At 43.6% G+C, this 17826-nt stretch overlaps 1 protein-coding gene across 1 annotated transcript; it reads right to left on the bottom strand.

Annotated features, from left to right (window-relative positions):
* Positions 1-1127: 1127 nt before the first annotated feature.
* Positions 1128-17065, bottom strand: LOC124130989 (polypeptide N-acetylgalactosaminyltransferase 1-like). The gene is made up of 12 exons (XM_046494046.2): positions 16822-17065; positions 13934-14353; positions 13031-13184; positions 12155-12321; positions 11353-11517; positions 9589-9799; positions 8522-8639; positions 7030-7233; positions 4886-5011; positions 4290-4391; positions 3351-3473; positions 1128-3051 (listed from the first exon to the last, which is right to left on the bottom strand). Exons 2-12 carry the CDS (start codon positions 14322-14324, stop codon positions 2899-2901), a joined length of 1914 nt encoding a protein of 637 aa, XP_046350002.2. The 5' UTR covers positions 14325-14353; positions 16822-17065; the 3' UTR covers positions 1128-2898.
* Between the last annotated feature and the right edge of the window lie 761 nt (positions 17066-17826).

The raw sequence follows: 17826 nt of genomic DNA, 5'->3' as shown, positions 1-17826 counted from the left end.
CCTTAACCACTCATAGATAGTGTTAGTGGCAAGGATGTCCCTCTTGTCTAAGGCACCACAATTTGGTGTTCAGAGTTGCGTCCCTTGGGCATGCAAGAAACCTATGATCGTAGGTTCGAATCCCGGTTGGCCCCGATTATGTTTCTAGGTTTTTTCAGCACCATACCTGTGTTTGTGGGTTTCACCGAAGTGGTAAACTTCTGAGGCCTGCATCACTTTGGGCTTTCCTCCCACATTAAGCTGACACGCCGTGATATAACTGGAATAATGTTAAAAGAGAATGTCAGAGAAGAATCTACATTGTTCCATCCGTTGAAGGGGCGGTCGGGTAGCCTAGTGGTTAAAGCGTTCGCTCGTCACGCCGAAGACCCGGGTTTGATTCCCGACATGGGTACATTGTGTGAAGCCCATTTCTGGTGTCCCACGTCGTGATATTTCTGGAATATTGCTAAAAGCGGCGTAAAATCAAACTCACTCACTCACTACATCCGTTGATTCTCAACATGGAATTAATTATGTACACTCATCAATTTTTGACGACATTCTTTGGCAATGAAGGAAATAATGGAATATATATATTTTTCTAGATAGTTTCTCTGGTCGAATTAACATCAATTATGCGAAAATAAACCCTTTCAAATCCCATTGGTACACATGTAACAGCTAACACATTCATTAACCATTTGAAACACAGCGTGACACCCTTCGATGATGTCTTGTGTTGTCTTGAGGCTAAACACGTGGAGAGTCCGGGTTAGAATTGGTCCCCAGCAACCTGTGCTGGTCGTAAGAGGCGACTAAATGGACTGGGTGGTCAGGCTCGGTGACTTCGTTGATGGCGTGTCATTGTGGCCCGTCGGCGTAGGTCGTTGCCCATAATATTGTAACGGAACGGCCAAAGACTGGTCGTTAATTACTTGTGGACAAATTCCTAAAATAAATGGATGCTGCCACCAGTCACAAAATGTGACAAAATAAATACCAGAGCTTTGAGACGAGGTTTAGCGAAAATATATCACAAGGATCTACAAAGTTACGAATGTCGAAACTAGCGAAATGCAGAAGGATCACACAAGGAGTAGGTTAAGTTCAAAAACGAGTTTATTAATTATTCAATGAACTGAAAAAGCTTGTACATGGCCTCGAGATCGCGAGACGCGATACCGGCTTTGAACTGTACTGGAAACATCAGTCGCTCGGCATTGTCTGTCACATCGTGGCTCTAGAATCCGGTACTTGTCTGTATCCCTCCCACGATTAATATATGTGAACTGTTAAAACAATTAAACTGTACAATAAACTTTGAAACTTGAAAGTGTCCGAACTTGGCTGCAACCGGAACTGGATCCATGTAATGTAAACAATACATTCCGGAAGTCATGTGACCCAGAATGGATGACAATGAGGCCACACCTCCGAGAGCTGTCAAACTGCGATTTAAGTCAGCATGAAGTCATATCCTAATTAAAGCTTGGAATTAAATATATAGGATCGATTCTAGAACGATCCCTATAAACATATGTAGATAAAAACCATTGACTATGATGGCATCATCACGCGACTTGATAATGTAAACAATCCGGTCGGAATGACCTCGGACCCCCCGGATCGCGATGACAATCGACGACTGTCAAAACATCTAAATATAGGCTTTAAACTGTAATACTTTATACGGATGACAAATCACTTGCGACTTGTGATATCTGTAACTGTAACTGTAACTTGTATGCTTGAATAATTACGATCTTGGAATATTCCGTCGGAATGAATCCGGAATGGCTGTCGGAATCTCGGAACTGTCAGACGTCATCCGGACGTTAAAAAAAACGTCATCCGGATGTCCACAAAGGTAAATAATCACTAATCCACAATCAAATACTTAGAGAGCAGACCAAGTATTGATATAGCCATTTAGATTAGAAGCTATACAATAAAAATCTCTTAGAATGCGAAAGATATAATTTAGCTGTGACGTAACCGTGGAACCCTACCTTGCTTGTCAAAGTCAAAATTGCAGCCCCGAAGTTCACCTTGACAGGTCTATTTATAGGTGACGTAAGGTCACATGACACGCAAACGTGAGGTCAGAAAATCAAAGATGGCGACTGTAAACATGACTGACGTGACTCGAGTTTACTGTTATACTTGATTCTGTAACTGGGAAAAACACTGCTAAAAGGTATGTCAACCTTATAACATACAACATGATGCTGGTACCACAGTTCAAATTAGTTTGAAGGCTGGTAGTTGTTCCACTGTCATAAAGGGTTGTAATTAAGTGTGATCCTTTAAGTACGTGTTAACCTTGCTGGAACAGGAATTTTGGTTACAATATCAATCACTGGATTGTCTGGCCCAGGCTCGATTAAATACAGATCGCCGTCATATAGCTGGAACATAACAACGTCAAACAACACACACATGCAGGCACGCACGCAAGCACGCACGCACGCACGCAAGCACGCCCGCACACTCTCGTAACATGGCATGAATCATTGATCTCTTGTCACGCCCTGAAGCGTCAGACACCTCGCAAACGTCACGTTACGTCTAGCGTGAAACATGCCCTACGGCGGAACTGGCGTCCTTGACCTCATGTCAAGTGTTGAAGAGCGACACTCCTAGGCCATGTCAAGTCCAAAAATGAAGCTTACAAATGTCTTTTTACAATGAAACACTTCCGGTGACGTCATGCACGAACACTCAAATGGTTCCTCGGTGAAACACGCTGGTTCAGGTCGATCCGTTTACTGTCGATCATCTGCTATTCATGTTTAGGGTCCCCGTCAACGCAACATCGGATCGGGCAATATGGATACGATAACTTAATATATATATCAAAGGGGCACAACTCTGCTGACTTAAGTATACGCCGCCGATGAACCGACACAAGATTTTTCACATTTCTTCAATCCTTAGCACAGTCTTCCTCCGCGGTCTGTGATAGTTCCACGTCCACTGCTGGGACTTCTTTCCAGAGCATTCCCCCATCACGACATGCTGCGTCGCGTTCACAGTCAAACAATTATTGTGTCGGCGTATTAACTTGTCCTGGAACACAGAAACAAACACGATCAGTTTATCAATCACCATGTCGCCTAATAAACAAACACGCCAAGTCAAACAATTATTGTGCCGCCTTAATAACTTGTCCTGGAAAACAGAAACAAACACTGTCAGTCAAACAGTCACCACGTCCCTCTTATTAACTTGTCCTGGAAAACAGAAGAAACAAACACGCCAAGTCAAACAAGTATTGTGTCGCCCTAATTAATAAGTCCCGAAACACAGAACACAGAAACAAACGGGATGAGTGAGTGAGTGAGTGAATGAATGAGTGAGTGAGCTACCTTGTATTCCCAGATGTGGTCCCGTGACGCCCAGTTGCTCTTGTAGTTAGACACACCACCATGCACACGGGCCAGACAACGGTTCAAGGACACAATCTCGTCAAGATCTGTCATGTCGAATAACTGAAAACCAAATAAAATAATATGAAATGTGTGTGTCCAATAGTGACGCAGAAGCATGACATTATGGTGAATCTTATGTGGGATTTACGACGGGTAGCGGATCCTGACACGGTTAATGGACGTAACTCTAACACAGTCAGGATTTATTCTTCAACCAAGCACTACATGAAACCAATACTTTCCCCCCGCCCTCGAAAATTGTTGGAAAACCAGCAACAAGCGAAACGAGGCAGACAGGAAATAAAATTTTGGCTTTCACTGCAAGTACGTGAAGTTGTAAGAGAGGTTTGTTTGTTTATTTGTTTATTTGTTTGTTGTTTAACGCAGCAATATTCCGGCTATATGACGGCGGTCTGTAAATAATCGAGTCTGGATTAGACATGCCAGTGATTGACACCATGAGCATCTGTCCACACAATCGGGACATGTATCAACAAGTCAGCAAACATGACCACCCGGTCCCGTTAGTCGCCTCTTACGACAATGGGCGATCGGGTAGCCTAGTGGTTAAAGCGTTCGCTCGTCAAGCTGAAGACCCTGGTTCGATTCCCCACATGGGTACAATGTGTGAAGCCCATTTCTGGTGTCCCCCGCCGTGATATTGCTGGATTATTGCTAAAAGCGGCGTAAAACCAAACTCACTCACTCACTCTTACGACAAGCATGGGTTGCTGAAGACCTATTCTGACCCGGATCTTCTCGGGTCTGTAAGAGATGTATGTGTCAATACACTTTGATAAATCTGAGACTCTTTTTGTCTCTTTGACTCTTTGTTTCCTTAATAACTTCGGCTTCAGGGGCCTTCAGTTAGCTCACCTGGGTACCCCCCTGCCCATGACAGTCAAACATGGCGGGGTGACCCCCTTCTTTGGACGTCATCATGTCAAGGCACTTTTTCGGAAAGGCTTCGTTACGTATCTGAAAAATGGAAAATACTGATGAGGTCAAATACTGAACTTATGGATGTCAGCTTCGTTGTTATGAGGAACACATCAATGAATTCTCATTCATAAATTGGCATCAAGATATCTCCCTCTTCTGTGTAGCACTTTCAAATGCCATTCAAAGAGACAATAATCGAAAATGTGCAACCAAAGTGGCACTGTTATGCTTCCGTACATGTATAAAGGCCATATCCCACAGTAGAAACCAAAATAGAAAGATTCATGCATTGTATATTCGTATTGCAGACCAAAGATCAAAGTTCAGGGCATATCATTATTAATATGGCCCAGTTTGCATTTTATTATGTTTTCATAATCGGATGTACATTCTGTTCTGTGAATACATTCTAGACACATCACTCGCGGGTAAGCCAATCCAGCCATGCTGTCGTTTGTTTCAGCAGTTAACTGTGTCATGTTCAACGGAGAGAAAAGACAGCTTCCGGCCGCCTTTAGTCACTGACTTACCTCCCCTGAATACACGCCATCTCCAGGCAGGGCCACTTCCGGGTATACGTTTTGGATGTACCAGGAGAAAGGCTTACATCTGATTCTCTCCCTCAGCATCACGCGTTCAGAGACATCTCCTGGTTGCTGTGAAGAAGTAGTTGGAACGTGGGTGATGAAAAAGTCCAGTTGGATTCACAAATTACAGGATGTGATGAGGGTACCCATTTTGGGTATACATAAATTAAGAAATGAGCAAATGTTGAATCAATATGATAGTTATCAGATGCGTTTGTATTGATGCGTATATAAATTTGTTTATTTTCTTATTTGCATGTTTTGGACTTATAAAAAAGGTAAAAATACTAAATGTACAGTTACGCCTTAAATGTGTTAAATGTGCTGATTAAAGAGGTTTTCAGAAAGTTTATTTCTAATATTTGAATACGAGTAACTTTTGACCCTAATCATCTTGGACCCGTGAAGGTCCGGGGTAGAATAGGTCTTCAGCAACCCATGCTTGCCGTAAACGGCGACTATTCTTGTCGTAAGAGGCGACTAACGGGATCGGGTGGTCAGGCTCGCTGACTAGGTTGATGCATGTCATCGTATCCCAATAATGTGGATCGATGCTCTATCAGTGGATTGTCTGGTCCAGACTCGATTATTTACAGATTGCCGTCATACAGCTGGAATATTGCTGAGTGCGGCGTTAGATAAAGACAATACACATATACACGTATATATGTCACGTTTCTATCCTTACTCAATTTAGCCATAATGCAATTTATAAGTATTTGATAATGTCCAAAGTTCAAACCTTGAAAGTGTAAGATAGGAAACAGGTCAGCTGTTAGTCTGTTTCGCAGTCGCTGAACCATTTTATTTCCCCTTCCACCCATGATCCCTTACTGCTATGCTATATGAACATGTTTAGATTTTCCTCATGTTCATCTGACGTGGACTTCTTTTAAATATTTAATGGACCCGTGAAGATCCGGGGTAGAATAGGTCTTCAGCAACCCAAGCTTGCTGTAAAAGGCGACTATGCTTGTCGTAAAAAGCGACTAACACGATCGTGTGGTCAGACTCGCTGACTTGGTTGATGCATGTCATCGTATCCCAATAGCGTGGATCGATGCTCATGATGTCAACCACTGGATTGTCTGGTCCAGATTCGATTATTTACGGACTGCCGTCATATAGCTGGAATATTGCTGAGTGCGGCGTTGTGGACAACAAACAAACAAACAAACACATATTTAATGGACTATTTTTTGTTTGTATCAAAAATAAATATTTTTTAGAGATTGAACGTTAGTCTGTAATTGTCATAACAACATTTCAAAGTTTCCGCAACTTAAAATTGACATTTCCTGTGAGCCAAAATATCCCTTACCCTAATGGTCCTTTGTACGGTAAGGACGATAAGGGGACAGTAGATGCTATATCTATGCGTTGGGGTTGTAACGCCGCTCTAAACAGTATTCCATTTACATCACGGCGTGTCAGCTTGAAGTGGGAGGAAAGCCCTAAGTAAAACAGTTCTCAGACGTTTACCACTTTGGAGAAACCCATTAGCATGGGTAGGGATATGCTGACAAACCTCGAAAAATAATCGGGGTAAACCGGGATTCGAACCTACGATCATAAGTTTCCTGCATGCCCGAGGGACGCAACTCTGAACAGCTAATTGCGGCGCCTTAGACGAGAGGGCCATCCTTGCCCCTAACACTATCTGACCGCCTCCGTGGTCTAATGGTAGAGCGTCCGCCCGGAGAGCGGAAGGTCCGGGGTTCGATCCCAAGTCGCGTCATACCAAAAGACGTTAAAAGATGGTACTTGTTGTTACCCTGTCTGGCGCTCGGCATTAAGGGGCTATAACAAGGACTGGTCGGCTCAGAGTCAGTATACTGTGTCTGAGTGGGGTATTCATTTTAAGCTGCGGCATGGTATCTCAGTGTGCTAGCACTATAAATCGGCATCAGTCCGGACTAGTACAAGCAGCCACACACACACACATACACGTGCATGCACGTCGCTATATAAGTGCAATAATCTTGGATGCGACGTTAAACCCCATTTCACCTCACCTAACACTATCTATGAGTGGTTAAGGTGACCCTATTATATATATTAGAGTAAATTTCTATATAAAGACGTACGTAGCGTTTTTTACTCATCGGTCTCCTGTAGTGGCCGTAGTACTTCTTGTAGTCATCCATCCACACCTCTACAACACGGGCGTTGTTTGCCTCGCCGGCCACGAAGGCCCCTTCACGGAGTCCCCGGTAGCTGCTGTGGCTGTGAAACACGTGACCGACACGTGAACAGATGGGCGTCTCAATCCGCCCGCCGCACATCCAGATCTGATGAAGTATTCATGGTAGTATCGTTATCGACAGGAGAGGTAATTACGACATGGGCGTCTCAATCCGCCCGCCGCACATCCAGATCTAATGAAGTATTCATGGTAGTATCGTTATCGACAGGAGAGGTAATTACGACATTGGCGTCTCAATCCGACCGCCGCACATCCAGATCTGATGAAGTATTCATGGTAGTATCGTTATCGACAGGAGAGGTTATTACGACATAATTATAAGCTGAGGTCATCATGTAATTTCACGCTGTTTCAGTATATTTTCAACCGTTGACCATAAACCTAAACAGTCTTCCAAATTGAGATATCGCTTGAGGGTAAGTTTAAGAAATATCTCGTTGTACCATATGCATTGTGATGTCATCGGATAGACGGCTGTGTGTTAAAATCTGCGAAATCTGGTTCTCCCAAGGGACGCAACTCTCCACAGTAAATTACGGTGCCTTAGAAGACAGCACCTCCCGCTCCCCATTGATGTTAGTAGGGAACATAATCAATCAATGACACTAACTTAAAACAGCAATAACAACTTGACAGCAGTGTTTTTAGAATTTTACAATGCATTTCCAATTTGCTTGTCTTGTGGTGGCATTTGCTAGATATAAGGGTGGGGCAACTCCTATGACAATTCCTCTTGGCCCGGAGTGAGTGAGTGAGTGAGTATGGTTTTACGCCGCTTTTAGCAATATTCCAGAAATACATTGTACCCATGTCGGGAATCGAACCTGGGTCTTCGGCGTGACGAGCCCGGAAGAGTTGAATATCGACCCGTGAAGATCCGGGTTAGAATATGTCTTCAGCAATGTATGCTTGTGGTAAGAGGCGACTAGCGGGATCGGGTGGTCAGGCTCACTGATTTGGTTGATGCAAGTTATCGTATCTCAATTGCGTGGGTCGATGCTCATGATATCAATCACTGGATTGTCTGGTCCAGATTCGATTATCTACATACCACCGTCATACAGCTTGAATATTGCTGAGGGCGGTGTTAAACAACAAACAAACAAAATATCAATGCATAAAATATAGGGATGAGGAAGTTGAACTTCTATATTATGAGGAACACAACGTTTATACTCCGAAACGGTGTGTTCCTCATAATAAAGGACTTGACATCCATAAATTCTCTACCTCCTGTGTATTACTTCTAAATGGCTCAAAGACGTACAAAAAGTGAATTGCTTTACTAGAAATTCTTAACAAACATTAGAAAAAAATACTTTGAGAATACGAGAATGTTTCACCCAAAACGATGTCACACAGTATAGACTCACCTTAAACGACATCTCAATATTCTCCCCGCCCCAGATCTTCATCCCCGGGTCAAATCCTCCCAGAAGATCGAAATACTCCCGGGTGATGGAGAAGAGGCCCCCCGCCATTGCTGGGGATCTGTGATGTGTAAGAAGTTGAATGTCAAGTCGATTATGCATCACACGTAATGGTGAGGTGAGGTGAAATGGGGTTTAACGTCGCGTTCAAGATTATTGCACTTATATAGCGACGTGCATGCACGTGTGTGTGTGGCTGCTTGTACTTGACCGGACTGATGCCGATTTATAGTGCTAGCTCACTGAGATACCATGCCGCAGTTTAACATAAATACCCCACTCAGACACAGTATACTGACTCCGAGCCGATCAGTCCTTGTTTTAGCCCCTTAATGCCGAGCGTCAGACAGGGTAACAACAAGTACCATCTTTTAACGTCTTTTGGTATGACGCGGCCGGGGATCGAACTCCGGACCTACCGCTGTCCGGGCGGACGCTCTACCACTAGACCACGGAGGCGGTCTACACGTAATGGAACCGTGTGTTATTACGTTGAGTGTATTTATCCATGAAGGTAACAGGATGAACACGCCCAAACCGAATATGAGCACTGGCGGTTTGGAGAATCAGGGCCGATCAAACAAGGAACGAACTCGAGACAAGGCATGAACACTTGACATGCCTTTGCATGTGTTTGTGACGGTGCGACTGGTGGGGCAGGATACGTTCACCTTTTCGCGAACATCTGGTATCATCACTATTTGATTGTCACACACATGTCATGTATACCGTATTTAATTATAAGCTTAATTTAGGAGGACAATACTACGTAACACAGGTCGTAAATGTTTCCACTTTAGGAAACACGGTAACACGGTAATACAGCGCTGACAAACCAAGGTTCATGCTCAGGACGGGTCGGGGATTCAAACCCATGATTTGAAACGACCAAGGAACGCAACTCTTGACATAAACCGCCGCCTATGATCCTATGATTCAAACAAGCTGTCAATTGATTCAATTTGTGTGTACAAATACACATCGATACATAACAAAACTAAATATATCACCTGACAGGCTCCAGCTTGCTCTTCCTCCGTTTCTTCTCTCTTGGGGGCTGAAGTCGCCAGCCAAACTGCAGTGTCGGGAACTCCACCACCCCTACCAACACATCTGGCCCCACACCAATGCCGAAGTCGTTCCTGTCGATGCTGTCAATACAGGGCGTGGTCACCACCTTGGGGTCCGTGGCTAGAGGGGTCAGCAGGGGCTCAAGCCACCCTGAAGTCATTATGGCGACGTTTGTATTTCTACTCAATACATAATGATGTACACCTTGATGTAAACTGACACACCTTGATCTAAACTGACACACAATGATGTAAACTGACACACAATGATGTAAACTGACACACAACGATGTAAACTGACACACCTTGATGTAAACTGACACACAACGATATAAACTGACACACAATGATGTAAACTGACACACCTTGATGTAAACTGACACACCTTGATGTAAACTGACACACAATGATGTAAACTGACACACCTTGATGTAAACTGACACACAACGATATAAACTGACACACCTTGATGTAAACTGACACACAATGGTGTAAACTGACACACAATGGTATTAACTGACACACCTTGATGTAAACTGACATACAATGATGTAAACTGACACACAATGATGTAAACTGACACACAATGATGTAAACTGACACACCTTGATGTAAACTGACACACAACGATATAAACTGACACACCTTGATGTAAACTGACACACAATGGTGTAAACTGACACACCTTGATGTAAACAGGCACACAATGATGTAAACTGACACACAATAGTATTAACTGACACACCTTGATGTAAACTGACACACCTTGATGTAAACTGACACACCTTGATGTAAACTGACACACAATGGTGTAAACTGACACACAACGATGTAAACAGGCACACAATGATGTAAACTGACACACCTTGATGTTAACTGACACACAATGATGTAAACTGACACACAATGGTATTAACTGAAACACCTTGATGTAAACTGACACACAATGATGTAAACTGACACACAATGATATTAACTAACACACCTTGATGTAAACTGACACACAATGGTGTAAACTGACACACCTTGATGTAAACAGGCACACAATGATGTAAACTGACACACAATGGTATTAACTGACACACCTTAATGTAAACTGACACACAATGATGTAAACTGACACACAACGATGTAAACTGACACACAATGATATAAACTGACACACCTTGATGTAAACAGGCACACAATGATGTAAACTGACACACAATGGTATTAACGGACACACCTTGATGTAAACTGACACACAATGATGTAAACTGACACACCTTGATGTAAACTGACACACAATGATGTAAACTGACACACAATGATGTAAACGGACACACCTTGATGTAAACTGACACACCTTGATGTAAACTGACACACAATGATTTAAACTGACACAATGATGTTAACGGACACACCTTGATGTAAACTGACACACCTTGATGTAAACTGACACACCTTGATGTAAACTGACACACAATGATTTAAACTGACACAATGATGTTAACGGACACACAATGGTATAAAGTGACACAATGGTATAAACTGACACAATGATGTAAACGGACACACGGTGGTATAAACTGACCATGATGTAAACGGACACATAATGGTATAAACTGACAATGATGTAAACGGACACACAGGGGTCATGAACATGACGGTGTACAGTTTCAGTAACTCTAGAACAATACAAGTCCTCCCAGCCATCCAGATTACCTGGGAAACATTCACAGTGTGAGTCCAGGAATGTGATGACGGGCGCCGTGGTGTAGTTGTAGCCCAGCGTCCTCGCCACCATCAGCCCCAGCCCCTTTGTGGCTCGGACTATCTGCACCTTGGGGAACCGAGCCATGTACACGTCCAGCGGCCTGCCCAGAAAATCTGGAAATGGAGAATCCGTATACGTACTCGATTCTTATTGGTTAATCAGAGGTTTCAAACCGCAGTTACAACCTCGGATTAACACAGCTGACGGCTGACGGCGATCTGACGGCCGAATGTTATTATAGGAGTCTGTTCTTAAACATTATCGGTACTGGCATTTTTAAATAATTGTATAATGTAGGTTAAAAATGCCAAAGTATGGTTCCTAGAATAATTAAAGTATATGTGGCGGTGCATTTGAATAGGAAACACTTTGAAAAACGAAAGCACAAGTTGTAGAGATACGAAAGTTCTTGAGACACGACGTGTCACTTTTTCAGACTGATTTGGTCACCATGTTCAGACCCTCTGCCTAAAGAACGTTCTGACGTCACCGAAGCATTTTGCCGTGTACAAATAAATCTTGCATGGTTCAGTCAAACTCTCTCTCTCTCTCCCTGTCTCTCTCTCTCTCTCTCTCTCTCTCTCTCACACACACAGACACACACACACACACAAACACGCACGCCCGCACGCACGCACGCACGCACGCACGCACGCACGCACGCACGCACGCACGCACGCACGCACGCACGCACGCACACACACACGCACACACATAACCACCATTGCCTGTCACGAACAGCGCACCTACCCCATGACGAGCCATCGTCGACGAGGATCACCTCCTTCACCAGGTGCGGCGTGGTGTTGTCATGGATACTGTGAACCAGCCTTAGCAACGTTGACCACGCCTCGTTGACGAAACAGATGATGATGCTGGTCTGGGGGAGACCGGCGGAGGAGTAACGCTCGGCACAGCTGCATTGTGTGAGTAAATATATTATTGCACCGAAGACATGTATATACATGAACATTTCTGAAGCAATGAATGACAGTGTTTGTTTGTTTGTTTGTTGTAAACGCCGCACTCGGCAATACTCCAGCTATATGACGGCGGTCTGTAAATAATAGAGTGTTAACCAGACAATCCAGGGACTGACATCATGAGCATCGATCCACGCAATTGGGATACGATGACATGCATAAACCAAGTCAGCGAGTCTTACCACACGATCCCGATAGTCGCCTCTTACGACAAGCATAGTCGCCTCTTATGACAAGCATGGGTTGCTGATTCTAATTCGGATCTTCACGGGTCGTTCGTTCGTTCGTTCGTTCGTGAGTGAGTGTTTAACGCCGTAATTCGTCTTCCAACTACATGTATGTAATGGCGACAATAAAATGAAGAGTTCCCGGGCAAAGACAAGCACAAATTAATTTGACCTTAGGTTTTGGATGATGTAATTTTATAAAAAGAATATTGTGCGGCTGGAAAAATACTAAACCCATCTATCTGGAAATTAATCGAATCGTGAATCCATTAAAACATTTATTTGTAAATATGTTATCTACAACCATGGATACGTAATATGAAACACCGTATGTGAAAAAGTCATTTGTAAACCGTGCTTCTGTGAACCCCGTATCCGTAAATCAACCTTCCAAACCAATCATCTGGACCCCTTACCCCTCCAATCTTGGATCTCTCAGTCTCCGTCTCACGCCGATGATGTTGCTGACGTATTCATTCATGGCGTTCTTTCTGAAGGCAGTTTCATACTTCATTTGCTCCTCTGGGGGTAACCTTTGAGGGTCTATTTTAAACGCTTTACCGCCATCGCCTACAAGATATAAATGTTCCATAAGTATAACGTCATCTGGAAACTGGACTTTTAAAGTCAGTTAACTCCCTTGCCTCGGGGGTATGGTATAACGTTAAATGACCATTTAAATCTAAGTTATTAAAAAATCAAGCTCCTACCTCTAGCTCGTAGAAATGGTGATAAAACTTTTTTTTCCAGCTGATCTCACACACAGTGATTTTCATATAACCAAGTGCAGAGGGTAGGTGAGTGAGTGAGTGAGTGACAGAGGTTTTACGCGGGTTTTAGCAATGCTGCAATATGACGACGGGGGACGCCAGATGTTCATTAGGATTGATATGTCATCTTTAATGATGATGTCCATAATGAAATAGTTGAATGTATACTCCAAATGGAAATATCTGTCGGCAACATCAAGTTTAATTTCCTTGGCGATGTACATTTTCGTTCAGATCGTCTTGACCGGGCGCCGCCATTTTGTTTGAAGCCAATAGAGGGGACATAACTCTTAATAGCCACTGGTGGCGCTACGATCGAGCCTGGAAATTCCAGCCTAGTTCGGCAAGGGTGGAAACTGGACGATGGGCGATGTAGTGGCCTGTTTATTGTTGCATTATTCCAGCAGCATTATTCAAGCTATATGACGACGGTCTGTAAATAATCATGTCTTGACCAGACAATCCTTAGCCTTTAGTTGGGATTGAAAGAAGACAAGAAAAACAAGTAATAATGGTGATGTGATCTTGTGTTGACAGACTGTGACGTACCAGCATTTGTAATATTGAAAAGTTGTCGCACAACATCAAAGTCTGGTTCATTAGGCATGGGTTCAGGAGGCAAGTCACCTCTGAACACAACCGTAGCGTTGCCGGCGTCATCTTTAACGTTCCTCTCAACGTCGCCTACTCCGGCTTTCTTGGACGAATACGCCTTGTGCACTTTGTTGTCCCCGTGACGCTTTGCGGGACCCACCCTTCCTGTCGCTATTCTGTATTCCTCCCTTGGAAAGAAGTCTCCCCTGATCCTCGGCCAGGACGATCCTTCACCATCCAGGTGTGTCCACATCAGATAAGTCACTCCAACCCACAGCAACACAACTGTCAGAAAGTACACGCCACGTCTGCGTCGAAAACTTGATAGCATTTTGAGGATGAACATGAATGCCCTGACGACGACGATGGAAAAACCTGAGTGTAATAATAAAAAAAACAAATGAAATTTCATTGCTGAGGTACGTCTACGCAATACAGGTTTAGGTTTGTCATTGCAGGTGTGGGGGTTTGTCATTGCAGGTGTGGGGGTTTGTCATTGCAGGTGTGGGGGTTTTCATTACAGGTATGAAGGTTTGTCTTTACAGGTGTGGGGGTTTGTCATTACAGGTGTGGGGGTTTGTCATTAAAAGTGTGGGGGTTTGTCATTACAGGTGTGGGGGTTTGTCATTGCAGGTGTGGGGGTTAGTCATTACAGGTGTGGGTGTTTGTCATTGCAGGTGTGGGGGTTTTCATTATAGGTATGAAGGTTTGTCCCTACGGGTGTGGGGGTTTGTCATTACAGGTGTGGGGGTTTGTCATTACAGGTGTGGGGGTTTGTAATTGCAGGTGTGGGGGTTAGTCATTACAGGTATGAAGGTTTGTCTTTACAGGTGTGGGTGTTTTGTTATTACAGGTGTGGGGGTTTGTCATTACAGATGTGGGGGTTAGTCATTGCAGGTGTGGGTGTTTGTCATTGCAGGTGTGGGTGTTTGTCATTGCAGGTGTTGGGGTTTTCATTATAGGTATGAAGGTTTGTCTTTACGGGTGTGGGGGTTTGTCATTACAGGTGTGGGGGTTTGTCATTACAGGTGTGGGGGTTTGTAATTGCAGGTGTGGGGGTTAGTCATTACAGGTATGAAGGTTTGTCTTTACAGGTGTGGGTGTTTTGTTATTACAGATGTGGGGGTTTGTCATTACAGATGTGGGTGTTTGTCATTACAGGTGTGGGGGTTAGTCATTGCAGGTGGGGTTGTTTGTCATTGCAGGTGTTGGGGTTTTCATTACAGGTATGAAGGTTTGTCTTTACGGGTGTGGGGGTTTGTCATTACAGGTGTGGGGGTTTGTCATTACAGGTGTGGGGGTTTGTCATTGCAGGTGTGGGGGTTAGTCATTACAGGTATGAAGGTTTGTCTTTACAGGTCTGGGTGTTTTGTTATTACAGGTGTGGGGGTTTGTCATTACAGGTGTGGGTGTTTGTCTTTACAGGTGTGGGTGTTTGTCATTACAAGTGTGGGGGTTTGTCATTACAGGTGCGGGGGTTTGTCATTACAGGTGCACGGATTATCCTGAATATTTTTACCTATGAGAGAAAACCTCCCGTGGTCCGAAAGCAAAGAGATTTTTTTGGCGTGTGATGAGATTTTGCTTACTTTCGGAGACATTTCATCTTCACACTTGAAACTGTATTTGATTTTCGGTAATTGTGACTCTAAAAATGTTGCAAGTAATATTACCAGATTATATAGATATATCCTCGGATATCCTATTTTCGAACATTAATTATTCCACTGCGAATACATGTATTTAAAAATATTGGCATTAGTATTAACAAAACATTACATGTGACTTATATTTCTTTTTATTGTCTACTTTAGGAGAAATGACACTCATTTTTATGTATTTCTGTTCATTGTCGACTTGATGGGGAATTATTCGCGAGGACAATTATAGATCATTTAGGAGGCATGTTTACCACCATCAGCTATTCATTTCGTTAGCATGCAGGAGACAATCTGCAGTTCAATCTTTTTAGAGTGATGACATGAAATAGCGACTGTTGATGCGTTCTGTTGTATTTGTTTGTTTGTTTGTTTTTTAACGCCGCACTCAGCAATATTCCAGCTATATGACGGCCGTCTGTAAAATAATCGAGTCTGGACCAGACAATCCAGTGATTGACATCATGAGCATCGATCCACGCCTGACCACCCGATCACGTTAGTCGCGACAAACATAGTCGCCTTTTACAGCAAGTATGGGTTGCTGAAGACCTATTCTACCCCGGAATCTTCACGGGTCCGTTCTGTTGTAGGTGTGGTGATGACACACAAAGGACTATTATTAGGGCGTATCAGGGATACGAACACATGATTAGCCTACTGCGGACCGTCAGACCACTGGCCCACTCAGTGGAGGGCAGGGCGTATACATGGACCACTGTAACGAAAACGCACCGAACTAGGAATGCTGTAGACAGGTCTACGGTGACGGAAGACACAGCTGTGACCAGTCCGGGGTCACCCTGACCTACAATGTCAGGATACCTCCCACTATCGATCGACCCGTGAAGACCCGCTGACTTGGTTGATGCATGCCATCGTAGATCGATGCTCATGAAGTCACTCACTGGATTGTCTGGTCCAGACTCAATCATTTACAGACCGCCGTCAAATAGCTGGAATATTGCTGATAGCGGCGTTAAACAACAAACAAACAAACCCACTATCGATCACCGGTTTCACTGATCAAGACTCCATTGCCCGCTGTGATACATATTGATGACAAAGGAATACAATCTCTCACCTGATTTAACGAACACCGTTGTGCTACTAGAAAAATAATAAGGCATGGTGTAATGAAATTTTTAATAGAATTATCATAAGACAATTGTTCGGAATACATACCTAAAACACGTCCATCCGGACACGCGTCCTCCTCGCGTCACAGTGGCGTCAAAGTTGCCATTCCGACCCCAGTACCACAAACGGACGATTCACTGAGGTTAACTTAACACTGTCTATCAACAAGGGTGCCCATGCTGCGTCGACTAAACATTACCTTATAATTCACCAGGAGAAGTCACTAACCTAATTTGTCTATGAGAACAGCAACGCAGCCACGGTTAAGAAAAGCGTTGCTGTGCCGTAGTCTCATCAATAAAGGGCGTGTCCAACACGTGTTACTTGTACGATTATTGATTGCTTTTGAAAATTTATTTTATTAGCACGAAAAGTGCACGATTCTAGGAATAACACACTCTGAGTTTATTGATGTTTAGTGAGTGAGTATGGTTTTACGCCGCTTTTAGCAATATTCCAGCAATATCACGGCGGGGGACACCAGAAATGGGCTTCACACATTGTACCCATGTCGGGAATCGAACCCGGGTCTTCGGCGTGACGAGCGAACGCTTTAACCACTAGGTTACCCGCCCGCCCTTATTGATGTTTAGAAACAAGAGGCGCCGATGATTACATTACCTATGTTGGGCCGTAGAAAACTATATTACCTATATTGGCCCGTGGAAGACAATGTATTGGCCAATGGAAGACTATATTACCTGTATTGGCCCATGGAAGACTATATTACCTGTATTGGTCAGTGGAAGACTATATTACCTGTATGGGCCGTGGAAGACTATATTACCTGTATTTACCAGTGGAAGACTATATTATCTATATTGGCCCATGGAAGATTATATTACATGTATGGGCCCATGGAAGACTATATTACCTGTATTCACCAGTGGACGACTATATTACCTGTATGGGCCGTGGAAGACTATATTACCTGTATTGGCCCGTGGAAGACTATATTATCTATATTGGCCCATGGAAGATTATATTACCTGTATTGGCCAGTGAAAGACCATATTACCTGTATTGGCCAGTGGAAAACTATATTACCTG

This window comes from Haliotis rufescens, unplaced genomic scaffold, assembly GCF_023055435.1.
Source record: "Haliotis rufescens isolate VD_foot unplaced genomic scaffold, xgHalRufe1.0.p SCAF_10, whole genome shotgun sequence".
Classification (NCBI taxonomy): Eukaryota; Metazoa; Mollusca; class Gastropoda; order Lepetellida; family Haliotidae; genus Haliotis; species Haliotis rufescens.
The sequence above is the reverse complement of the archived record's forward strand: the minus strand, read 5'-3'. Positions and strand labels throughout refer to the sequence as shown.

What these genes read in the sequence shown, in the direction of transcription:
- LOC124130989 (XM_046494046.2), bottom strand. Translation starts at nt 14,324, where the DNA reads ATGTTCATCCTCAAAATGCTATCAAGTTTTCGACGCAGACGTGGCGTG. An exon ending in AGAGATCCAAGATTGGAGGG is followed by an intron (nt 12,322 to 13,030) that starts GTAAGGGGTCCA and finishes CACACAATGCAG; the next exon opens with CTGTGCCGAGCGTTACTCCT. An exon ending in ATGGCGTGTATTCAGGGGAG is followed by an intron (nt 4,392 to 4,885) that starts GTAAGTCAGTGA and finishes TCCATTTTTCAG; the next exon opens with ATACGTAACGAAGCCTTTCC.